The sequence below is a fragment of the Oryzias latipes genome, chromosome 15, assembly GCF_053564925.1.
Source record: "Oryzias latipes strain Hd-rR chromosome 15, Olatipes_Hd-rR_3.1".
Classification (NCBI taxonomy): domain Eukaryota; kingdom Metazoa; phylum Chordata; class Actinopteri; order Beloniformes; family Adrianichthyidae; genus Oryzias; species Oryzias latipes.
In genome coordinates, this window is record NC_136251.1 from 11,374,038 (window position 1) to 11,400,829 (window position 26,792).

Sequence of the window (26,792 nt, forward strand, 5' to 3'; positions counted from 1 at the left end):
TGTGCTATCCTAGGCACTTCAACATTGGGAGTTGGGTCATCTAGATCAGTGTTTTTCAACCTTTTCTGAGCCACGGCACACTTCAACCTTAAAAAAAATCCCGCGGCACACCAGCATCCAAAAATTTAAAAAAAAGGAGAAACTCAGTCTGTTTTGATCTACAGCCCCTCCACAGTCTCACATAAATTTTTGAGATAATTGTTGCAGAAAAAGCTGGAAACTGCAACTGTTTTTTTCTAAAAGATGCAATAAAAGTTAAGTTAGAAGATTTAAAAACAGTTCGAAGTGTGTTCGTTGGTTTCAAGACGTTTAACAACAGATCTCCTTGTGCTCACAACCCAATATCATGGGAGATGTAGTGCATATAACGGCCGGCGGAGATCGCTTTTCGGAGCTTCATTGTTTTGTTCACTTGTTCCACGGTCTGATACCGGATTCTGTGGAAAGCTACACCACTAAAGACGAGCTTTAGCTGGTATTTTTGTTAGAACTGAGCGACTTTACAAGCTAAATCGGGACAAGGAAGTGAAGACTTTAACCACTTCTGATTGGTCAGACTGATGACATGTGATTAAGCTCCCCAAGAATGATTGGTGAAGACAGTTAAAGCGACGGGACTTTTCCAAAATACAGCCGGAGCTGCAGCTGAATCGTGGTAACGTCATTCTTATCAAAATGTCTTTAATAAAATAAAATAAACGCAAAGAAAAAGTATTTTACGATCTTTTATATTCCTAACTCCTCAGTGTTTTATCAGGGCCTGTTTGGATGAACAGAGAGCTGAAATCCTGGAGATGGGAAATGTTTTTAGATCAGTTAATGAGGGCAATTTCCCACGGCACACTTGACCATCTCCCACGGCACACTAGTGTGCCGCGGCACACTGGATGAAAAACACTGATCTAGACCCACTAGACAGGGCGCTGAACCTTTTTTCTTCAATGATTTGTGATCTTCACTGGTGTCCATCACCAACAAAATGCCACAAAAACATGTTAAAAACATCAAAAACAGAATTTTCATTGGAGTGGATCTTTAGAGAATCTGCTTGTAGCAGTGGTGCTGTTTGGTTACCTTCCTTAGGTGTGGCGCCCCATTCTGGGTGGACTCTGAGCTGCATTCAGTGGAAACGGGTCGGTGCTGCACTTTCAGGTTTTCCCAGCAGGCTAACCCTTTACTTTTAGATGCTTTTCTGTGAGTTCTGTATTTCATTTTAGGAAAAGTGTGCGAGCCGTTCTCTGTGCCCCCCCAGCTGAGCTCAGGCCACAGAGGCTCGGTCTGGGTGGCCTGGGTGATGGTGGCCCTCTGCAGGCGCACAGAAATTCTCTGAGCTGAGCCGGTCATCAGGGTGATAGACGGTTGGGACGAGGTGTCACCTGTAGGGGGGGAAGCCGGGAACTCGAACACATCGTCATCATCTAAAGAAAAAGCAACAACAGGAACTTATTTCATATTGATGCAAATCTTTGTGGAAAGTTCTCTGAGACTGCTTTGGCTGTGTAGCTACCATGACCATTCAGCCTGCAATAACCGTTCGGGTTCCTTTCGACTGAGGATGACGTCACACACCGGTAACCCCACTTGGACAAACTAAGTAGCTTGGAGATCTGCTCGGGCTCTACATATTTTCATTTCACGTTTCCTTTTTTAAACAAATGTTCTTTTCCCTCGTAACCCTTGTGCTATCCAAGGCACCTTAACATTGGGAGTTGGGTCATCTAGACACACTAGACAGTCCTCTGAACCTTTTTTCTTCAATGATTTGTGATCTTCACTGGTGTCCATGGATTACATGAAATCTTTCCACCTTTATCCACCTTTGTCATGGTAGGAATAACACGTCATAGTAAGGGTGGGGTCATCTAAGATAGCACAAGGGTTAAGTTGTGTCTGACATTATTCTTTGTTATATTTATAGACATTTTGCCACAACCCACTTTGTAAAAAGATCTGTAGCTGTTAGAATGAACCTGCTGCTCCACACAAGTGAACTGTGTCTCTGATCAGAGCAGCTGGAGTCTCGTAGCTTCATGTTAGCAGGCAGGGAAGATGCTTTGTTAGAGTGTCCGGTCCGGAGAAGGGTTCTGACCGCAGTAAGTTTGGCTGCAAATGCACTTAATAATAATCATAACAACAATAAAAGCACGTTTAGAAGATAATCTCGCTACATGTCGGAGCTCTTTTTGTGTACAACAGACTTCATAATATCTTCTTCCATGGTAGTATCCTAATTTGTCCAGACCAATCACTATCTGACACGTCATCGGACCAACAGACAGCCAATCACATAATGTGACGTCAGCACTAGTCGAAGGACCCCGAACGGTTGTTGCAGGCCGAATGGTTCAGTTCATCATCAGTTCCCTCTGATGCCTGTTTTTAAATGTCTGTTGAAAAGGAAATGGCTAAAGATGAATGCGCATAAGCCACAACTTTGAGATCTATCTGAAAGAAGAATCTGTCAAAAAGTCAAAAATAAATGTTGATGAGATTACAGCAAACATATATGTTTCATATCCTGCAAAAAAAAGTTAATAAAGACATTTTGGCACTTTAAAATGCTATTACTCATATAATGTGTAAATCACAATCTTTTAATGACCCAAATTACAAAAAGTTGGAGGCAGTTTGATTGGGCCTCAGGAATAAAGGGTTTGTGCAGACCACACGTGATCAGGAAGTGAAGATGACCTTTACATGTGGGCAGTGAGGGGCTGCTGGGCAGCGAGCTGTGACTCAGTCTGGCCGGGGAGACGCTGCTCATGGATCCGGAGCGAATCAGTTTCCTGCAGGCCAGAACCAGCAGCTCCCGGCATTGTTTATGACAGTTCACACCACAGTCTGCAACACAAACACAGATGAAGCAGATTATTGTTGGGTTTCAACCTTCAAAACAGGAAATATGAAATTTTAGAAACAACATAAAGCCACCACAGAAGCTTTATGTATTTTTATTTTTTGACTTGTGAGAACACAAAACACCAAGCAGAAGGCAACTGTTTGAGTTTGAAACAGTTTGAATGAAAATATACCTTTGCACTTGTATCCCTGTTTGATGATCCCCCACAGCTGTGATTATGGGATGAGCCGGAAAGGTAAGAATAAATAAATAAAAATGACTTCAGCACAATTTCTATTATAATCAGCTGTCTGAATTGTTATATCTGACGGTATTTTGACATTTTTGTCAGTCTTCAGAAAAGAAAGTTTAAAAAAAAGTAATAAACATAAACTGCAGATACGCACAAATCCTGCACAGTGATCACAGAAAGTGGGCTTCAGATAGGTCATCTCCTGGAAGTTGTGGATGAATCCTGGCCCCATCTTACTCTGCAGCAGTGGGTTGGCCCGGAGGAAGTACGCCATCATCTCATCCTTGCTGATTAATCCATCCCTGAGAAAAAGGAAAAGCAATACATGAGCAAACAATGGAGGAGGCAGTCCTCACAAAATTCTAAACCAAGACTGAAAGACAATTGTCTTAAGCCCAGACACTAAACCCCGTTTTGGTCCTGGTGGTTATAGGTTGACGCCAGTGTTCGGCAGCTGAGTAAATGTGTGCGTGAATGAGACTGTGACTGTAAAGCCCTTTGGGCCTTCAAAGAATGTAGTAAAGCACTTTATATATAAATACTTATACCATGTTATCTCTTGTTCTCATTTTGGGGGGTAATTTGGATTTTTAACCCCTTCATACCTAATTTTTTTAGTAATATAAAAAATATTTTTGCACGTTTTTCTGTTCAAGGTCGAGTCCTGGGTTTAATGGTACATTGCGGCATGATAGTTTGAAAATAAAAATAAAATTTATAAGTATTTATTTTTATCACATTAATAATAATAGTAAATGAAAATTGTGTTGTGATTTCATTGTTTGTTTCTGATACGGCCATGTTTATTTCTAAGTTTTTGTGTTGTTTTGTTGCCGCCTCTGTGAAGCTCTTTCAACTGCTTCTGTCTGTCAGAGCGGCTTAACATGTGAAGCTATCTTCACTGGGGAGCTGGTTGAAAAGGTTTTTCAGAGTGGGGACCCACACTTACTGATCTTTGTCCAAAACACAGAAAGAGTCCAGAAATGGGAAGTTTGCAGCAATGTTCTCAAAGTCCTCTTGAGAAATGTAACCATCGTGGTCATGGTCGTAGTTCCTGAACACAGACTGTGAAAAGAGGAACAAAAAAAATACTGACACGAAATGAAACAAAACGTCTGCCCTCGATTTGAAAAGTACACATGAAGCGTTTCTTACATCCACGACCTTCCGGATGTGCTTGTTGATCACAGAGGGGTCTGGTTTGGTCGTGACACCAGAGGCCCAGTCCAGGGGGGCCGAAGGCTTGGTAGGGGTCGTTGGTGAGGTAGGCTGACAAACACAAGTGCAAATAGAACAACTGATGAGCCCCATGCACCATAACAACTGCATTTGCCAGAACGATGCATCAAAACAGGATATAAGGGGTTTGCATGAGACAGTGGTTAAAGACTAAATAATTGTGTAACGGACACTTTGACACAGTGGTTAAGACAAACAGCTGCTTTTAAACTTGTTACAGATCTGGTGTCATCTAATTTATGTAGGTAATATTCATATAGATGTTCCTCCCTGGTATTAAAAGGCCTTGCATTTTTACCCATTTTTGCTCCCATCCCAACAATTTTCAGACCAGCTCCAAACATTCTGAATCATTTCATCCGTTTGTAATCTATAACGGATTCTTCTTTTGGTTGTGCAGGTTACTGGAGCCTCTTGGCAGCAATCGTAGGGCAAAGACCCGCTTACCAGTGACAACCACAAGATTTGGTTCTCAGCTGTGTCACAAAAATAACTACAAAAATAACTACAAAAAGCATAAGGAAGCCAGAATCAAAGTTATTTTTAAAAAATTGGAAGGGTCTAAGGGCAGGCATCCCCAGTTTAGTTTAGTCTGTTTCGTTAGTTCAGTTCAGAATTTTCCTATTGAATTCTATGTATTTATGTTATTTTTGATTGTATGTTTACTTTACAATAACCGACGAAGCCCATTGAGACGACTGGTGTGATTTTGGGCTATACAAATAAAATTGAATTGAATTGAATTGCAATTGAAAATTTTACAAAAACAATTGAATTTCAATTTTACGTGATCAGGATTTTGTCCGTTACCCAAAACTTACCTGGGATTTAGGGTTGCGTGGTTCCCGAAGCAGCGATAGCTCATAAATCTCATCCTCTGTGTAATAAAGATCTAAAGAAAGCTGAGAAACAAAACATATTTACTCTGTTAAGTAAAAGTCACAGACATTTGTTTCAAACAATAAATGAAAACTCTGAGGAATGCGATGATTTTACAGTTTGTTTCAGCCGTAATACTGCAAACACTTTTTTACCGCCTCTGTTTTTAACTTTCATGTCTTTTTATCCAAATCAAATCAAATATACTTGATAGTCCCAGAGGAATTTCGCCACAATCACAGTGCCAATGGCTGGATAAAAACAATCGCGCATGCACACATCTGTGTAAAAGTATAAGTATGGCAGCAAACAACACAGACATATGTACACATAAGAATATACAGGGTTTTAGATGTGCTGTGCCTGAGTTCTAAACCTGTAAGAGGAAGTTGTTTGCTCAGTAACTCGATTTCAAACGAAAATGTCAGAGAAATTGTAAAAAGAGTTTTAAAATTGGAGTGTGGAGAACATGTGTGAGAACATACATACTTATAGACAGACAGACAGACAGACATACGTACGTACATAGGTATGTATGTTCTCACACACGTTCTAGCATATACCAACGGCAACCCCTATCACAAATTGAGATTGAAGCAATACAACACAATTGCAATACCACGGGAGAGCTAGAACAGCAGGTCAGAGAGGAGCCTATACCACACTCCCACCCTGACCTTGGGTAAACAACCCCAACAACCACAGATAAGCCAAGCAAAGCAGCAACTGACCTAAAAGACAAGATCATGTCTAGAATGAACACCAAGCAACCCTGACACAAGCTACAATGGTTAAGTAATGTACCACCTGAAAGTCTCCTGGGAACTGTGAATGAAGCATTGACGGGCAATTCCTACCACAACAATCACTGAAACCAATGAACTGGTTAACATTTCAGCAGCAGTGATCCTTGAGATGCTTGGCTAGAAGAGCAACCATGAGAGAAAACAATCCTGCCATGGAAGCAAACGGTTGCAGGACAAAATAAAGGCAGCTCAGAGAGATCTGAGACAGCTGACAGAGGCCCAAAGAGATGCAATGAAAAACCAATACTTAAGAGATACAGAAAGATGTCCATACCTGAAGCACTGGAAACTGCCAAACAAAGGCCTTGAGCAGCCGCCTAAAGAGGTACACAAGAGACAATGAACCCAGACAGATAAACAAGCTGTTCGCAACTCAACCTGCGAAAGTGTACGCTCCATGGCAGGTTCAAAGCAACCAAAGGTGTAAACTGAACAGTACTGGAAAACCATATGGGAGAAAGAGACAGCACATAGCTGCAATGGCTGGTCTCTCTGAGAGAAGAACATAGCAACCTCCCTGAACTGAATCCAGTAACCATCACAGTGGCAGACATCCAAGAAAGAGTCTCAGGTATGAAGAACAGGACAGCACCGGGCCCTGACATGATACATGCCTACTGGCTAAAGAAACTCACCACACTCCACGAGCGCCTGGCAGCACAAATGAACCAGCTGCTAAGAGATGGGACTCACCCCAAATGGGTAATGGAAGGGCGAACGATCCTGATCCAGAAGAATTTCTAAAAGGGTGCAGTCCCATCCAACTACCGGCCGATAACCTTTCTCTCCACAACATGGAAGCTCATGTCAGGCATCATTGCAACCAAGACAAGTAGGCACATGGATCAATACATAAGCAACACACAGAAGGGCATTGGTAGAGACTCCAGAGGAGCCAAACATCAACTCCTGGTTGACAGAACAGTCGCTCAAGACTGCAGGTCACGACACACCAACATGTGCACAGCCTGGACTGATTACAAGAAAGCTTATGACTCAATGCCACACATGGATCACTGAATGCTTGGAGCTGTACAACATCAACAGGACTCTAAGAACCTTTATACAAAACTCAATGAAGCTGTGGAAAACCACCCTTAAAGCCAATGGGAAGCCACTTGCAGAAGTGTCCATCAAATGTGGGATATACCATGGTGATGCTCTGTAACCACTGTTGTTCTGCATAGGTCTAACTCCCTCAGCCAAATAATCAACAAGACTGGCTATGGATACTGACTCAGAAATGGTGCCAACATGAGTCACCTCCTCTACATGGATGACATCAAGCTATATGCTAAGAGGTGCTAGGAACAGCTAAGATACTGCGCAGGACCCTCAAGCTCCCAGGCATCTGGTAGAGCAGTGGTCCCCAAATCCCCGGGCCGCGGACCGGTACCGGTCCGTGGGTCATTTGATATCGGGCCGCACAGAAAAAACAAAATAACTTACATGACATCCGTTTTATTTATTTTGGAATCTGAAATATGTTTTATTTTGAAAAATTGCCCGATTCTCTGTTACATCCGTCTATGTTACTCAATCCCCTTTGCCTGCTTTGGTCAAAATGGGGTTGAGGACAGGTGTTTCTTTTTGCCTACGGGTCCTTTCATCTGGCAGTTATGTTGTTTCACCCTTAGTTATTTCTTCCTGTTGTGTTTACTTCTTTTTAGCAACATGAGCATGGTAAGGGTAGAGGATGATGACACCTGTGCAATGTACGATGTTCAGCGTGTCAAAATAAAAGTGCAGAGTGTGTGTCCGCCACATATAACAAACCGGTCTGTGAGAATTTTGCCAGACAAACAAACCGGCCCGTGGTGCAATAAAGGTTGGGGACCGCTGTGGTAGAGGACCCGAGCTTGGGTGAGAGACCACCCGTCTGTCTGTCTGTCTGTCTGTCTGTCTGTCTGTCTGTCTGTCTGTCTGTCTGTATGTACTGTATGTATCTATGTATGTATGTATGTATGTATTTACTGTATGTATGTATGTGCACCTTGTTTCATCTGAAAAAAAACTGTATTTTTTTGCCTACTGGAGCACATTACTCTGAGCCGAGTGTGACGTTTTTGATGTTTGAAGTGAATTTCAACAAAATAGCTGAATGATGTCACAATAGTTCTTCAAACAATTCTAGCAATTTCAGGTGGAATTAGACCTTTAAAAACAATCCTTAAAGTCTCCAATAGTCTGAATAAGACAGGAGTGAGGTCATCTCTCACAGTCAGCAGGTGGATGAGGTCCATGTTGGGCTCCACATGGGCCACCGCGCCCTGGAGTGACACCAGCTCGTTGAAGGTCATGTAAAGCTGATGCATCTTCACGAGGTTGATCTTGTTGCTGTCGCCCACCCAGTCAGGAAAGACCACATGCACCGCAATCAGGTCCTTGAGGTGCACGCCCAGAATGGGGATTTTGAAGCCACGGCATTCGTTGAAGGCCTTTCTGTAGCACGAGTAGTTGTTGCTGGAAGAGACCAGCTCGGTCATCTCACTCCAGATCTGGGACAGGAAAGGACAAACATTTTTAAACGGGACGGGGGTTTGGTGGCAGACTCAGTGGGGAACTGATGTAAGAGAAATCAGAATCTGGATTTGTTTGTGTAATTTAAATTCCTGAAGTTTTAGTTACATTCTTAAACATATTTCAGTCTCCTATCCTTAGAGCATACGGATCTTTCATGGATGTTTCTATACTTGGTAGCTTATATCTTGATTTATGGGGTAATAAAAAATCAGCATTCAAGAACTACTTTACTAAAGAGCTATTATAACTTATTTACCATCTCACCTGGATCTAATTCAGATTTTCAGCCAAAATATCTTTTAGAAGAATTTATCTGCAATTTCCATCTTGTAAGGTTAATGTTTTCTCTTTTTTTAATCTTGATATTTTAGATATATATTCATCTTTTATTGTAAAATGCCTCTTTGTTTATCGCTTTGCTCATTTTGACTGATTAGGGTTTCTTTGTTTCTCAGTCATTCTCTATGAAATGATGCAATATCTCCATCTTGTGGCCATTAGCATTACTTTACACTGGTTTTACCTACTCTGAGTTTTAACCAGAGATGTATGCAACCAACATTTTTGTTGTGTGAGTTCTTAATTTTATTTTTCAAAACAGACTTTTAAAGTAGTTACCCACTGATATACATATTTTTTTTATTAAAAAAACAGTGAAAACTTCACCAATTTACCTGCAAGTTCTGGATGGTTCTTTGAGAGAGACATTTATGAGAGAGTGGTTCTGGCTCAATTCAGAATACAAAAATATTAATTTCATCTCTTTTAAGGGAAAAAATGTTGACATAGACTCACCTTCAGAACGTCTGGAGCGAGGTGTGAGTGGGTCTCTTTGAGTCGGGAAATGGAGCTGTGGCTCAGGCCGCCCACCACAGCCATTAGAGTGTTGAAGTTCTGTAGGAGCAGCAGCTTCTGGACACACAAAGGGGAGACTAGGAGAACTTGCTCTTTTTTCTTTGTGCCTCAATATATTCAGACTCTACAGTTGGCCTTATTGTATGTACTGCTCTTGTTTGAAATCTCAAGTAAATGTAAACTGCAAAGCAGATAGTTTCTTTATATCTCTAGTTTCTTCTAACAGCATGATGTCAAATACAAAAAGTTTAACGACATAAGCCAAAGATTTTTTTGCTTTTATCTTGGTCATCTAAAAAAATATCACTTCTATAGTATTACAAATGTTTTTTTTCTTTCTTTCTTTCCTTTTAACTGTTCCTATATTTAGATGTTTGATCCATCGATATTTGTCCCAGTTTTCAAAAATATATACATAGCCGTAGGAGCTTCTAAATTTCTTTAGCATCTTTCAATAAAGTAGATTTTATTATACATATTTGAGTAGATATTTATTGCTAAAAGGCAAGTGAAATAAAAAAAAATATGCATTTTATTACATTATTTACTAAATCAAAATGATAATTTGACAAAACAATTCTGGTCATAGATGTGATAGTCAATGTTTATCCAGGTCTATATGAAATATATATTTCTTATTTTATCATATTTTATGATGCGTTCATGCTCTCTACCTTTCTTTAGGTTTTGTTTTTGTTTTTTCTTTGCCTAATTTGTCTTTTTTCAACATCCTTTTTAAGCGGTACTGCACACTCCAGCACAGGAGGGGGCGCTATATAGCCACATTGTCTAAGTCAGGAAAGTAATGGCATGGTCAACACCGTCTGTCAACATTTTTTTTTTCCTTTGGGTTTTTATTCCTTTGCTTTAAAATCGCAAATTAACGATAAATTGATGGAATATAAAAAGTACATTTATAGTATACTGCCTCACTTTTAGTATTGGTATACTTGTAGTACACATAAATTGACTACTTTTACTAAAGGACAAAAACAAATGTTAAGTGTAAATGAAGATAATAAAGAGATCTGCTCTGTTACATTTGACAGTAATTTCCTGGAGGCAAAAGTCGAGATTAAAAAATATTTAAATTCTCCATCTCTGTGCAAAAAGGTTTTAAGGTTTCTTTAGAAAATCTTACACAGGTAAAACAAAAACTGCGATACCTGGTGAGTGAAGTAGATGCAATCATTTTTCTTTCCTCTGCTGTAGTGAAACTAAGCACTGAAGCTAAGAAAGCTCTTCCATGAACAACCCAAATCCCTCAAATGTAAATTGCAGCTCTGTTTATGTCATGTCAGCTTGTATTTTTAGGTTTTGGAGCATGACAGTAACGACATCAGCAAATCTTTTGTAGAAAAGCCTTTCCCTGCGTCTGGTTGCTGTTACCTGAGCCACATGGATATATTTGCTGATGACCTCAGCGCGCGTCTGCGGCGTGAGTTTGCTCAGCACCATGAGCTGGACCCACTGTGACACTCCGTTGAACAAAGCGATGGAGCGCTCCAGAGTGGGGTTGTTGACCAGGCAGCCATGGATCACATAGCTCTGGTAATCGGTGAACTGGGGACAAACAGGGTCATGAAGGGAATACAGAAAATATATAATCAAATAAACCTGTAAAATATTGCACAGGAACAGTAAAAAGTAGCCATGAAAAAACTAGGAACACCTTGAAATTAACTTTTTGATTAAATGTTGGTCTTTAATTAAAAAAAACACACACAAAAAATGAAACATTTTATTTTACATCTCTGTCCAGTTTTGTTTTAGACAGTGTCTGCCTGTCTGTGTGGTTTAGTTATGGAATTAGACAAAAAAATCTAGGGATTTGAAATCAAAAAAGCTTTAATCATTTTCTGCTGAAAGTAATGATTTATGGAGTCTAAGTTTAATCTTTTTTCCACTTTAAACTGTTAATCTTGATTTTTGAAGATCTTCTAAATGTACTATTATTTTTGTTATGATTATTATTAGGGGCCTGTTTGCCTATAATTTTTTTAATGATTAGTGATACTATAAATCCTGCTCACTACAGCTGTAAAACACTTGTGACCATAGTAACTTTAACCTGAACACCCAAGCCTGTTTTTATCACGACTATAACGTACCTGCTGTCTCTCAACCATTTACAGAAACTTTTCTTCATTCACACCACATCTTTGTCCCTCTTGCGTTTTCTGTTTTGAGCCCCAGATTGGTTTTTCTTTTGCCTTTCCATTTAAAGCGCGCTGTCATTGTCATCTGAGAGCTGAGTTTTTGTTTCTATCTGTAGAAAGTATTGCATATTTTTCCTGCTTTTCTTCGGTCAAAAACAAAGTGCAAGTGAGCACACGCAAATCAGATCGCTTCACTTTGACGCAGAGAGTAGTAACTGACATTTATGTCGCATGGATTTCAATTGAATAAACGTGAAGGATAAACGAGAGGTTTCTGAGTGTCGACAACTATTTATTTTACCCTCCCCCAGTGTTTTTCAAAGCTTCTCTTGGGATATTTTGGTAAAGATCTTTTGTGATAAGAACTTTTGAAGAACTGCATGAAGCAAAATGCCTATTGTTTTTGGTTAAAGCACTAAATTGTTTTATTTTTACCTTCTGGTTAACAATCAAAAGTTTTTGACTGAGAGTTTTTGGAGTTTCAGTAGAAGGCTTTGTCATGACTGTACTTTGGAATTGACAAACTTACAGAAACGTTTACCATCTAGGAAGATTCATTGTTTTTTTCTTCTAAAATGGGGTTTAAGGTCTGAAAAGAGACTACTTTACGTCTCTGCCCCGTCTCTGTATCATCCTATGATGTCATATGATGATGCATATGATGTCATATAGCACCATAGCCCAGTGATGTCATAAAGGCAATTACATCATTCCAGAAAGTTTGTTTATAGACCCTAAAAATCCTGTTTAAGACATCTTTAGTTGCAAGCGACTCAAAGACATTTCGAGATTTCGAGACACTCAAAAATACTTTGAGAGACCTTGAGAGACTTTAAAACACACCTGTTTTCAAAACACTGTGGTTTAAAATCCATTTCCAACACTCATTTCTACCGATTTACACAAAGAACCATGAACAAATCCGGAAAATCTACCAAAATGGTTGCTTCTGAAACCAAACCTTCAGAAGTTCAGAAGGATTTGTCTGCCCTGAAAAGAGAACGGGACCTTTTACTGGAGAAACTCTTCAACAGGAACGAGCAATTATCTCAACTGAAGAAGACCAGAATTGAGACTGAGGAGAGCTGTGTTTTGCACTGGGAGCTGCTGCAAGACATGGAACTCGCCTTGGAGGAAGAGCGCCGACTCAGAAAGACGCGTGAAAAGGAACTGCAAAGATGTAAGCAGTTGGTCAAGGCAAAGGCTAAAAAAGTCAAGCAGGACCTGGAGGAACAGGTCAACCTGAACCATCATCTTAACTTAAAACTGCAGCTGAAGATCAAACTGGCGGAAAAACTGGAGTCTAAGGCGGCGGAGCTTTCTGAAGTTAAAACAACGCTGCAAGCTTTTGTCCCACCTGTGGAATATGCGGACGTCACTGAAGAGGCATCAGTGGACACCAACGTTTCAGAACCACAGCTGTGTTCTGAACAACAAGCGGTTCCAGAGCCTTCCAAAAAGCGCAAGAAGCGTAAGAACAAGAAAGTAAAGGCACTCCCTGCCCCAGAGGAACCAGACAGCTGTGAACCGGTCAGCCCACCTCTAGCTGACCAGGTTGACGTGAGTCTAGATCAAACAAAAACGGAGGAAACTGATTCAGCAGTGACAGAGACCTTTCCTGAAGAGACTGAAGCCAAAGGTTTACTACCAGAATCTCTGGAGAATGTTGTTGAGGAGGCATCAGCCCAAACTGAAGAGTCAGAGCCAGAGCGAGCCTCAGAACAACTGACTGCAGATCCTCCCAAACGACGCAAGAGACCTGTGGAGATGGACACCACAGAATCTCCTTGCTCTAAACAACTGAGGATCTGCAAACAAGTCCCCATAAGGACACGTCTGGCCAAACGCAGAGTGGAAGTCCACGCAAGACTTAGTCAGAAGACATCAGACAAAACTGGCTTAGGACTTCCATGGACCTTCACTGACAGTGAGCCTGAAATTGAAGCTTCACTTCCAAATCCAGTCAGCATAACCACACCTCCTACCGACCGAGAGAGTGTGCCAGAATTAGTTGCTTCTCCTTCACAAACGTTGGAGAACGCCTCTGAGGAGGTTCCAGCCCAAATGAACACTGAACCATCCAACAATGAAAGTGAGGAAGTGGAAAGTTCTGACATTTCTGATGAAGCAGTCGTGTCCGAATTTCTAGGAGAAGAAACCAACTGTTCCAGCCAATCAGAGCGACCCAAAAAGCCAAAGGTCTCCCTCTGGAGAAGGTTTAAAAAGGCTCTGACACCAGCAAGACGGCGAAAGTACAAGAGTGACACTCCTGTGGTCGTCCCGGATCAAAGCTCTCCAGAGACTTCAGAGGCAGCTGAAGATCTGCTTCAGAGTCCATCTTTGGACGATCAAGACAGAGACTCATGGCTCGCCTCTCAGCCTGTTAAGTCTGAAGAGTTAGATTGGTTAGAAGAGGAAACATCAGATGATGAAAAGGAGGAAATATCAGATGAAGAAGAGGAATCGTCAGATGATACAGATGAAACATCAGATGATGAAGATGAAGCATCAGCTGATGAAGAAGAAACGTCAGCTGATGAAGATGGGGAGTGTTCTGATCAATCTGAATATACAAGTAGACAGAAGATTTCCTTGTGGAGAAGATTTAAAAAGGCGTTCACGCCAGCGAGCAAACGCCAGTTTAAGAGAAGAGTAAAAAACTAAGACTTTAACTAGACCGAAGTCGGGTTTTCTCCTGGTGCTCAGGTTCACCCTTAAAAAAATTCCTTTGAGGGTAAAATGGATATTAGATTGATCATAGAGTGGGAAGATAGAAAAAAGTAATGAAAGGGGGTGGAATGAATGAATAAGTAAATGAATGAATAAATAAATGAATGAATGGATGAATGAAAGAAAGAATGAATGAGAGAATTTAGTTTAGTTTTTTCTTGTGTGGTTTTCTCCTGGTGCAGGTTTGCCCTTAAAAAAATTATTTTGAAGATAAAACAGATGATACTAGATTGGTCCCAGATTGGCAGATAGAATAAAGTAATGAAAGGGGGTGGAATGAATGAATAAGTAAATGAATGAATAAATAAATTAATGAATGGATGAAGGAGAAAATGTAGTCTTTTTTTACTTTTATGTTGAATCTGTTTGGGTTTTCTCCTGGTGCTCAGGTTCGCCCTTAAAAAATGATATTGCCCCCCAGGGGATGGTTCAAATGCAGAGAGCAAATTTCCCATTGCGGAATTAATAATCCATAGTACAATTAAATAAAATAAAAATATTAGCAGGAGTTAAAAAAAAAATCTTTTGAAGATAAAACAGATGATGTCCCAGAGTGGGAAGATGAAAACAATGCAATGAATAGGGATGAAATGAATGGATGAATGAATGGATGAATAAATGGATTAGAAAATATAGTCTTTCTTTTCGTGTGGGGTTTCCTCCTGATGCTTAAGTTCGCCTTTAAAAAACAAAAAAAATGTGTTTTTTACGCCATTTTACCTTTAAAAAATGAATGAATGAGAGAATGAATGAGTAATGCAACCACAAGGAAGCACAACCCAGTGCTCTCTTGTGCCGGTCCCAAGTCCGGATAAATGCAGAGGGTTGTGTGAGAGCAAAAACAAAAGAAACATGTGAATCACAAACAAAGATGACTTCATGTATGTCTCACAAACTTCTCTGTATGGACGTGCCATCAAGATTCTGTTACATGGCCTGCACTGCCGTCACCGGGGCCCTGGTCTGGAGCTGAGCACCTGGTGGGCGGGACTGTTCCCACTCCCTGCTTGGGTTCCAGCCCAATGATATGGGACCACTCCCCTGTGGGCATACTCCTGAGCCCCCAGCACAGCTCCCAAGTGTTTGAGTTCACTTTGGCGGTAGGATCGTGTCCCTTCGCCTATAGGCAGGGGACAGGTCTCGGGCTGCAGGTTGTTTCCAAACGGACATTATGTTCAAACACACAAGTGTCCATAAACATTTGGTACAACAACACCCTCGGTGGGAGATCAATGAGCGACTTTGTTCTGACGACGCTCGGCCGTGTGTCTTGGACAGTCAAGTATTGAGGAGGGGGCAGAGATGTCCACTACCGGTTGGTAAGTTGGATTTGCTGGTGGGGAAGAAGGCTGGAAAGACCTGGCAAACTGTCTGGTTTATTGGAATCATCTGGCTGAGCCCTCCATCTTGGAGGTCTTCAACTCCCACATCCAGGAAAACTTCAAGCGGGTACCAAGGAAGGCTGGGGATCTTGACTCCAAGTGGACCACGTTTTTCTCCCCTACTGTCTCCGCTGTGTCTGCAAGGTCCCTTGATCCCGTTGTGGTGGGAAACCCCAAAGCCAGTGGTGGATACCAGAGGTAAGGGATACAAAAGAAGCAGTTTTAGCCAGCGTGGCTGGCTCCTAGGACTCCTAAGGCGGCTGACAGGTACCGGCAGTCTTATTGAGCGCTCAGCCAGCTGGACCTGCAGTGACTCCTCAGAAAGCGGAGCTGAAGCTTCGTAGGAGTATGCGCTAAACTATCTGCGTGGAACAGATTCACAGAAACAAAGCAGAACAATATTTCTCATGACAAAAATAATGTAAACTGAGACACCCCTATCTTCCTTTAATTCCATATTTCTTAAAGTAAAAATAAATGATCGGCTGTATTCTCGAACTCACTGACGGTCAGAGCAAAATACAAAAACACATCAGACTGTTTTGCAGAAATCCCCTGGGATTACTACGGTGGCCGAGAAACGCCATTGCAGCAAAAAAAGAATAGGAACTGCAAACAAAAAAAGGAAATGCAAATAAAAAACAAACACTGCAAATAGCTGCGTTCACAGCAAAAAAAAAAAAGTGATGCAAAAAAATAAAATAAATTAGAACATAAAAAAACTGAAGCAAAAAAAATAATAGCAAAGCACAAAAAAAAGCGATGCAAACAAGAAAAGCCACAACGGAAGTGAATCGGGGATTGTTTTACTGGTGACACCTCTCTGTCAGCAGCTAGCAGCCCGTGGGCTTGCAGAGCTTGCTCGCTTGTTACGCCGGCAGACATAAATCCACTGCAGGATGAGAAGGCTGCCTGCTCATGCATTCTCTGCTTGCAGAGTGTCCAAAAATGTGTTCCCTAAACTCGATGCATGTGGGAGGAGCTTCCAGCTAATGTTTTTAGCTTGATTTGGGTATTTTGTATCAACACAGAGAGTGAACTACAACTCTCTTCTAGTGTCCTCCCCATCCTCACAGCTGTGTGATATAAACTTTGTGTTAGGAATTCCTTAAAAGAATTTAGCGACAAAGCTATATGTAAAAGTAGAAACATTTTTTATTTTAAATTATATTTGTGTTGGATATCACTTAGTGGTGTAATAGAATAGAATAGATTTCTTTTTTGTTGTCAAACATCTCCAAACGTTCAGCCAAAATCCAAAATGTCACTTAGCCAAAGTGATTTTAAAAGCAAAAGGCTGTAAACTAAATATTCACTCACAAAAAATAATTATCCAAACTTTTAACATAAAAAGGAACAAAAACACCATCTGACCCACCATCACACATACTTCTGCCCATAGGAGCGACTTTTCTCATCATTTAGTGCTGTTTCAGTCAAAGGATTAAAACTTTTTCAGTATTTTGGTACATCTAGTTAAAGAAATTATTTAAAACAAGATCTGCGCAAACAAGCTCCTTTATTATCTCTTAATCCGTGCAGCCAGAGCTTAAACTCTTTGCGGGCAACGTCACAATGTGCATCTTGGATGTAAATATAAGGTAACAACATCGGCCTTTACTTTATCGGAACACACTGGAAACCAAATTCACATGATTGTTTACATGGTTTCTCAGGATTGCAAAGCAGCATTTCCGCCTTTGAAAACCGCCTAAACCAGATCACACACCATCCCAAAGCCACTCATCTGCTTGGAGACACGGTTCTCCCGAGAGACATGGTTCTCGAGTCCAGCAGCTCACTCATGCAGAGCAGCTGAACGGACTGCGAACCAACGCCTCCTCCGGAGCGCACACCGTGACAAAGTACCCTCCCCTCCCCGCAAACACGACGCTATGAGTCCAGCTGCTCTGCTCAGAGACATGTCGGTGTCTCTTAGCAGCCAGCCACACCGAGCGAGCACTGAGGTCAGAGCCCTGCCTCCCACCATGGAAAAGCTGACTGGAATTGAGTTATGCTACACTTTTTGCAGGGGGGATGCGAAAATTAAAATGCAATCCTTTCTTTGCATTTTCACTTACATTATGTCACAGAATGAGCAATGTTAAAGTAGAAAATGAAAAAGCATTTTGGAGGATTGATTTTTCATTTTATTTTTGAGTCAATTGAGGCAGTTACATTGTGAAAATGAAAATCCATTTTAATTGTCATTCATTCATTTTCTAATTGTTTAGTCAGTTTCGGGGGCTGCCGGAGCCTATTCCGGCCACTTGTCGGCAAAGGCTGGCGACACTCTGGACAGGTTGCCAGTCTGTCGCTGGGCCACAATCACACACCCATTCACACTCACATTCACACCTATGGACCTATTTAGAGGAACCAATGAAGCTATGAGGCATGCAAACTACACACAGAAAGATCTCCCATTGATTTTCTGTTTCAGGTTCCCCAGTCGGGACTTGAACCAGGGACCTTCTTGCTGTGAGGAAAGAGTGCTAACCTCTGTGCATTTTAATTATCAAATTAGACATTTATAATTTAATTTGCTACACATTTACTAGCAAACAATTTGAAAATAAAATGTCAAATACCATTTTATTTATCATTTTAAATGAGTGACAGAATGAGCAGTGTTGAAGAAGAAAAAGAATATGTAGGCTGGCTGAATGATTTTTCATTTTCATTTTGAGTCAACGAATGCATCTTCATTTTGAAAATGAAAAAGCATTTCTGGTGTTGACTTTTATTTTTAATTTTGCTACAGAAATGCTTCCATACCTTGTGGGAATATTCTGGTAAATTAAGTTTGAGAATAGTAAATTATTTTCTTGGTTATTTGTTTGGGGTTTATTGTTTATTGAATTATTGGTCTGTAGTTTAAATGTTTTCTTTGTTTGTTACATGCATGCATAATCTGAAGAGAAAAGCATCTGTTAACCTCATCACTGACTGTGATGCACATCAGAAAGGCTGAACCACCACTAATCAGGTGATAAACTGACACCATGAAGGTTTTTATGGTGTCAGCAGAGCTTTGGAACATGAGATCCGTACTCCATATAGATTAATGCATGGATTTTTACATTTCTACCCAAACTCATATTTTATTCAGACATATTTTAAACTTTTTTACAAATGCGTTAAAGACAAAAATACCGATATTCTTCGGATGAACTTAAACTCCAGGAAGGTGAGATGCTCAGCCAGCTCCATGGGCTCCAAGTGATCAAACAGCAGGGAGGCCTTGCCTTTCTTGGTCTGCTTCTTCCTTTGGGTCAGCTTCCGCATCCAGTCGTATGACGGACTGCAGGAGGGAGAATTTAGGAAATGTTGTGGGTTCAGCAGCTATGAATTGCGGATGCAAATCCAGAAGAAAAAACACCAGTTTTTACACAAGATGAACATACTCATCAGAACATGACAGAGGTTTTTTTTAAACAGTCCTAATACAATTTCAGTGGAGAATTTATCCCCTTTTCTCTTTGTACACTTTATTTTCATTAAAAATTTAAATACCAAATTGGGTAAGATAACTTATTTTTAGACACATCTTTAAAAGGAAAGCATTAAATAGATTTGTTCTTGTTTATGCTTTTTTTGCATTTAATATTTAAAATTGTATGTTCTATATTAGTGTAAATTCCAAGATGTAAATCAAACAGGGGGAAGAAATTAATTCATTTTTGACAAACATTTTTGACACAATTATAACCACACTGTTCCTTCTTAAAAGTGATCGTGGCAGCTTCTTCTTGGTTGTTTTCAGTGTGCACAGCATACATGGTGGAGATGTCGATGAGCTCGAAGTGCTTCTCACAGCCGAGCCGGGCCGCCACATCCCTGAACTCCTCTGTGATCCTGATCAGGCCCAAATCCAGGGTGAATTCTGCCGGGAATGTCACGATCCAGTACCTGAAGATGTAACAGATTTACCCCTTTACATGAGTTCTACCAAAAAGACAAGAGCCATAAACTCTGTAGTTAGAGAATAGTGCATTGTTTAACAAAGTATAAGGATATTAAGAAAATCTGACAGTAAAATCTGTTGGATGAGAGATGGAAGAATGTGTAAAATGTGTCTTACCTCATTAGATAGCAGATCCTGAGCCTGGTTGACTGGTGGTCCTCTCCTTTGCAGTCACGGTACGTAGCTTTAGGTTAAGGACTTTCCAACAAACTGACAAACTGATACATTTCAACAATTCATGTGTTGTTTTTGTCAAAAACAGCTGCAATACCCTATAAATACTAGAAAAACTTAAGCAACACAGAGAAGTGAACAAAGTACGCTACTGCATCAATATAGTACATGTAGAGATACTCCTTATATTCAAACTTTACTATAAGTGGAAGTTGCACTGCGACATCATTATGTTGTGCTTTTGGTTTTCATTCCACAATGCTCTGAAAGTAATGTTTTCTGAATAAAAATGTTTGTTCTAATTTGCTTTTAGGATGCTATTGGTATCAATCATTGTTTCCTTTTTTTCTGGGCGTTGATGTATAATTTTTAAAATTATATAATCAACGAATATGTTTTTATTTTTAAATTTAAGTCAATGGATTTAAGACAGAGCAGGTTATGTCCAAACAGTGGCGGCCTTAGCAGTCTGAGGGCACATCAAACAGGAAAAAGTGTGCTGTGATGCTTCTTAGGTTTTGTGACTATTTGAAAATGCATTTACTGACAGAATGTTGAAGGCTAATCTTCTGTGTATTATAATATCATGAGGAACCACTTCCTGCTGAAGTTCTGGCCACTGCCCCCCCATGTGTCTGCCATGTGGGATATATCATCAGGAGCTTTCCGGCCAGTTCAGCAGATGGGACGTACCAGCGATGCATCAGCAGCAGAGTGCGGGGGAGCAGGTTGACATGCAGCTCCGCACTGTCATCTGTGAGGGAGACCCAAGATAAAAACAAAGTGAACCTGGAGTCCACCTTCTAAAACAGCATGAGTGAGTTTATGATCAAAGCTGCCTTTTATATGAAAATTGTGATTTTGACTTTTAAAACAAGACGCTCACCAAAAGCATGAATGCATTCGTTAAGGAGGCTGTCGATGGATGCTGCCTTCCCCAGCATGGAGGATCCCATTGTGCCAAACTGCTGGGAGACGTCAACGCTTGTGCAGATTGAAGGTTCTCCTGTGAACACAGACGGGTTCAGAGCAAGAACCGACCGTTTCAAATGGACTCCTGCTGATTAAACAGCCTCTGAGGGTCAGAGAGCAAACAACTGCAGTCTGACACTGAAAGCACAGACATTTCAACTGCATTCATGTATATTACTGACAAGAAACCATGCAAAAGAAGATCCCAACACCAACAACCCAAAAGAAAACAATAAAATTTCAATTTATTCAAAAAGTTAACAATATGTTGTTTGTGTTAGATGAGGACGGTTCTTCTAAACTTTAAAAAAATATACATAAAACACCAAACAAACATTTCGATTGGTGTCACATGATCGCAGGGTCGGTTCCTGCTCTGCCCGCCCATGTGTTAAAGCGTCCCTGGGCAAAACAGAACCCCACTTTGCCCCTGGTGGTCAGAGGTTAGCGCCAGTGCTTGGCGGCAGACCCACCATCAGTGTGTAAATGGGTGACTGTAAATACTTGGGCCTTCTAAGAAGCTAGTAAAATGCTATAAAGGTATACGCTATTTACTATTTCACATTAGTAAACCTGCAATTCCAGCAAAAGCAGCTAGAAAGCAGGAGCAGTTTAAAAAGTGTCAAAATCAGTTTGAAGTCAGAAAAAGAACAAGAATCAAAACAGAACAGCAACAAGTACAGAAAAACCTGCAGCAAAAAGGGGCCTTGGGCCTGACTCAAAGTCCCCCAATGACAATAAAAAAAGGAAAAATCATTCCCAGTTACTATGATTATGAAGTTTTTACCCAAAATCCCACAACCTAAATATCTTAAAAAGCCATATTTCATGTCTATCTGCAGAGTCTGTTTTCTAAATCTCCTCTACCTGGGCTCACGTGACCGTCTGTGTTGAGCTGACTAGCCCGGCCCTTCATTCCCGCTTTCTGCAAGCTGTGTTTATGAGTGAAGAGTTTGACACCGGGGGGGGGGGGGGGGGGGGGGGGGTCGAAAACAACACCTACTGAGCAATAAAGAAACGGTAAAAAGTGACATTTTTTTTATTCCAAATAGAGAATTTTTGAACAATGTGTCGAATGGCAAAACAAACGTGTGTACTAGACCCTGCTGTTTGATAAAGTTACACATGAAAAAGAACTTTGATAAGTCCATGAAAAATGCTTCGAATTATCATCATTTAGGTTACATTGCAGCAGCAAGCAGCACGGACTGTGGCTTAGAACTAATCTGATGCTAGCACATGCAGACTGTTGAATTACCTTACACAGCAAATAAAATGAAATGCCAGAAAGAAAAGGAGTATTCGCACATAATTTTCCAAATACAGTATGTTTGGCCAGTGCTGAACTTTTTTTTGGCGGCACGGTCCCAGAGAAAGGGTTAAGTTTAGGATTACGGGTTACGGTCAGGATTCAAGCACCAAATATGGTTTCTGCAGCTCACTGCTCCTCCAGGGGATGGATCAAATGCGGAAAACACATTTCAGACACCTAATGGGACTTTAAGTCTAAGTTCAATTTCAAATATGTGTGGCCAACAACAAAATCTGGTCTTTAAAGGTATTTGAAGAAGGAGATAACAAAAATCCCAGGAAAAACATTGAGTGGCTTAGTGGGTCAAGAATTTCTGTCACAAAGTTATTCAAACTCGGACAGGTCCGAAACTTGTGTTTACCTGAGGACCACCAACACATTTTCCATAAATCCTTGACAGATGTATAATTCTTTGACATTCTGTTTTTGCTCTAAAACTAAGAGTGATTTTACTGAATCGAGGCGTTTGGAGTACAGTTACAAGGAAGTTGGACCAAACTCAGTATCGTCTGATTTTTAAATCCAAACTCTCTTTCCTTTTTTCCTAAAACAGGAGATTCATTGTAGCTGATCACATTGTGGAGTATTATTTGGGAATATTTTCTTCTTCTGCAGTTTGGGAAGTGTGAAACAGCTTTTTTTGAACAAAGATTTATAAAGCTTAAATCAGGGCTCTGAAACCGGTGGCTCTGGAGCTACCAGCAGCTCCTTTATCCCTCTATTGTGGCTCTTTGGCTTTGAAAAAAAAGCTTTGAATAGACAATTGGTATGTAGTCTTGGTCATATTGCTTTGTTAAATAGGTTTTGTCATCCATGTTTAGATTTTTAACATGTCAGACAACTGAGCAAAATGATGGTAAAAGTAACAGTAACCTACTGAGAGTGATTACAATATGATCTAGATGACCCCACTCCCAATGTTGAATTGCCTAGGATAGCACAAGGGTTAAACTGTCACCTCGTAAGAAGGGCTGAATATCTCTACAGGTGAGAGTTTTTCCTAAAGACTTTTCAGGTTTTCAGGATGTTTCGTGTTTGATGTAACATCAAACAGCAAAAGTGTGATAAGGTGGGCTGCAGATGTAACCAGGCCGTTCAAGCATCCAATTTAATCTCTTTAGTATATCTGCCATGCTAAGACTGCATGATTCATAATAAAATTAAAACGAAAGAGTGTTAATTCTTTTAATTAAAAATATAGGGAAATTCTTGAATATTTTTAAAAATGTATGTCAATGCTTGCAAGTAAACAGATAATAAAATAATTCATCGTCAGATAAAACAATTTTATATAATTAATAATATTATATATAGTATAATATAATACATTTAATACATAATATATAATTTATACAATTTTAATACAAACTTTTGGAAATTAATTTGTAGAAAAAAATTTGGACCAAAATAGTTCACTGAAAAAAATGCAAAAGTGTTCTGTTTAACATGAAAAAGTGTCAAAAGTTTCCATAAAACCCTCCTTTTTTCTTTTCTTGTGCCTTCCTGGGCAAACATCACAGATCAAACAGTATATCAGAGACTTATCAATAAAATGATAGTTGGGATCAGAACAGGTTTCCTCCAAGATCCATTTATTTCATTCACAGATCAAAACTCCTTTAAAAAGCCGAAGTTTAAGCTTTATATCCCCTCATGCTGTTGTTTTATATTTTATAACTCACAGAGCTAAATCTTTAATAGCTCGGAGGATATAAAAAATAAAACAAAGTCAAGGGGACCCAATGATTCTGTGACTATTATAAAAGAAAAGATTCCGACACTTTTAGCTGTTCAAAAATTCCAGAGAGAGAGGGGCGAGGTGCTGCTGATCATGCATTAAATCAAGATGTTCTCACTCCTCCCAGCGGATACAAGACTTCTGGACTTTCTTATCATTTTAAAATTACATAGTTGATTTACAAAAAATAAACTCTATGCAATGTCAGAGAACCAAAAAGCATGGATGGAAAGAATACAGGAACACTCTCACAGCAGGTGAAATGAGTTTGGGTTATTTTTGTTTGTGCTTCCTGTTTGCTTTGGACACACAAAGCGGTCTTTTCAGAAGCAGTTGGACAGTTTGACAGACTTTAAATGAAAGAGCAGTCAAAGATGGTGGTAACACTTTATGATAACTACACATGATGAAGCATGATTTAAGCATTAGCTGAGCATGAATGGACACTTAATCTTTTATAACTACTTTATTAGAAAGCAGCTGAAATGTGTTGTTATAAATGCTTTATCCTTGATTAAAAGGGATTACTATCATGTGTTTATAAATAACATTTTAACACTTTATTCATGAGCTATTTACTATCTTTAAATTAGGTAATAAATATTAAATAATTAAAGGGTGTTCTTTTGTTCTTAAGCTCAATTTATAAATTGTAAGTAAATGATTTAAAACCCATTTAAATGTATATTTATACATCCACATTTTGGTTGCTGAACACTTTGGTCTTTAATCTATTTTTTACTTTACTGAGAAAATGTTTACTATTAATATAAATATTTTTTCCTCAATTGTAGCTTGTTACAGTTCATCTGTATAATAAATATTTCTGACTTACAAGTAGTACATTTTTTTAAAACTATCAGAAAATAATTTTGATTTACAACAGGAAATGGTGAATGGAAATGTGACTGTAAAGTCTTTTGGGCCTTCAAGCAAGGTAATAGAGCTCTATATAAGTATACACCATTTACCATCATCACCTGGTTTAGAAGGCCATGTCCTAGAGGGAATGGATGAGGATATTCTGCACTGTACGAGACGAGGGTGGTATGTAAATATGACACAGTAGAAGTAAGAAAAAGATACTCAAATGATTACTTAAGCAACAGTAAAAGGGGAAATAGAGAAAAACATAATACGGTGTGGATAAATAGCTTGAAGAAACTAAATTTGTACCCTTAAATGAAGGAGGCAAACAAAAGAGTATTTTAAAAAACTGCACATTGTGAAATTTGCCGGTATTATGATGGCCTTTTTTTATCAACTGCCCTTGTTTAGCCTTTTTGTGTGTGTATAATGAAATGGGGATGGAAGACGTTGGATTTTAGTATATTTATTATATGTGTTAGTGTTTTTAAAATTAGTCTATTCTGATTAAGTTAATATTGAATTTTTATCTAAAATAGACCTTTTTCTCCACCATGCATCACTGCTGCTCATAGACTCAGAACAACCAGTATGTGTTCTTTGCCTGAGAATTCTAAACCCCTCCAATGCCCTTGACGCATTGTTTCTGCTATTTCCGGTTTCCATAAAAGAAAAAAAAACATTTTGGAAAACAATAGTAATATCCAGAGATCAAAATGAAGAGACAAAGTTTGAAGCATAAGAAGAAACCCAAAATGTAAGGTATTATGGGACATTGTTACTGGATGATGATGTTTGTCCATCATTTCAACCGAAAGTTATTTGGCATTAAGTCATTCTGGATATGCTCCATCCTAATCATAAAACTTTTATTAGTTTGCGGGTACTGAAGACGCATTTGAAAATACTCAAATGTCAAAAATCCAACATCCCCATAATCATTAATATGTTTGGAATTTAGTGATTTGCTGGTATGATTTGCACTTCAGGGCCACCATACTTACTGATGCCATTGTATCAGAACGTTGTTCTTTCCAGCAAACTGAATACACATCTCTCAGAGTTGGGTGACACATGAACAACACTTGAAGCTCAGAAAGGCATGTTGCTGGAGGGAAAAGCCCAAAACTTTTCATGAAACGTTTTGACTGGACTGCTTCATCACTTCAAAGCAAGCCATCCTTGGTTACCATGGTGACAGTGGCGGAACAAATGTGTTTTGCCGGCTCATAAAACTTTTGTGAACTTGTGACATGAATCCAATTTCTGTTTCAAGAAGGAACGGATGCTTCTGTGTAAACTCTCTGTTCATAAACTGCTTAACTTCTGAGTTCTGAGCGCGTCCCCCCTTTAATTGAAAATCAAAAGGCCTTTCTCTCTTATTTTTTGCCAAAAAGCTGACAGAAGAAGGATGGGAGGAGGCAAGTGGTCTCATTTCCAACAGGGTGCTAAAAATTTAGGAAAATAACCCATAATTGTAACGAACGATTCACTCACACACAGATGATCTGTGACCTACAAGACGCCATTTATTTCTCTGCCAAAATTAGATGTCACTTTCAGCCTCTCATTGCTATATTTTTAAGTAAACACGGTTGATACACACTGCTCAAAAAAAAAAAATGCAGGGAACACCTAAAAAACGAATTGTTACTCCAAGTCAATCACACGTCTGTGCAATCAAATGGTCCAATTGGGAAGAAACACTGACTGACAATCAATGTCCCATGTTTTTGTGTAAGTTGAATAGACAACAGGAAATAATAGGCCAGCATGTCCCAAATGTGCATGTGTCTGCTGAAACTGTTGGAAACAGACTCCATGAGAGTGGTATGAGAGCCCGACGTCATCCGGTGGGAGTTGTGCTTGCAGCCCAACACCGTACAAGTATTTGACATTTGCTAGAGAACACCAAGACGGGCAAATTCGTCACTGGCGCCCTGTGCTCTTCACATATGAAAGCAGGTTCATGCTCAACACATGCAACAGACGTGACAGAGTCTGAAAATGCCATGTAGGACGTTGTGCTGCCTGCAACATAGTCCAACATGACGGTTTGGCAGTGGTTCAGTAATGGTTCGGGGTGGCATTTCTTTG

The 26,792-nt window shown here is 39.8% G+C and overlaps 1 protein-coding gene across 8 annotated transcripts in view; it reads right to left on the minus strand.

Moving 5' to 3' along the window:
* Window positions 1-26,792, minus strand: part of rasgrp3 (RAS guanyl releasing protein 3 (calcium and DAG-regulated)) — a 45,906-nt gene that overhangs the window by 1,169 nt on the left and 17,945 nt on the right. For 4 of the 8 annotated variants that reach the window (XM_078931709.1, XM_023963129.2, XM_023963130.2 and 1 more), the window contains exons 2-16: window positions 20,693-20,812; window positions 20,458-20,560; window positions 19,750-19,812; window positions 19,446-19,577; window positions 18,822-18,969; window positions 10,784-10,957; window positions 9,335-9,451; window positions 8,236-8,514; window positions 5,153-5,233; window positions 4,248-4,361; window positions 4,042-4,157; window positions 3,247-3,394; window positions 3,033-3,069; window positions 2,692-2,841; window positions 1,075-1,418 (exon numbers count right to left, since the gene is read on the minus strand). In XM_078931709.1, coding sequence (XP_078787835.1) covers window positions 1,075-1,418; window positions 2,692-2,841; window positions 3,033-3,069; window positions 3,247-3,394; window positions 4,042-4,157; window positions 4,248-4,361; window positions 5,153-5,233; window positions 8,236-8,514; window positions 9,335-9,451; window positions 10,784-10,957; window positions 18,822-18,969; window positions 19,446-19,577; window positions 19,750-19,812; window positions 20,458-20,560; window positions 20,693-20,762 — 2,076 coding nt within the window. In that variant the 5' untranslated portion in view covers window positions 20,763-20,812. The remainder of the gene's footprint in view (window positions 1-1,074; window positions 1,419-2,691; window positions 2,842-3,032; window positions 3,070-3,246; window positions 3,395-4,041; window positions 4,158-4,247; window positions 4,362-5,152; window positions 5,234-8,235; window positions 8,515-9,334; window positions 9,452-10,783; window positions 10,958-18,821; window positions 18,970-19,445; window positions 19,578-19,749; window positions 19,813-20,457; window positions 20,561-20,692; window positions 20,813-26,792) is intronic. The other 4 variants (XM_078931710.1, XM_023963132.2, XM_023963133.2 and 1 more) reach the window with 3 other exon arrangements.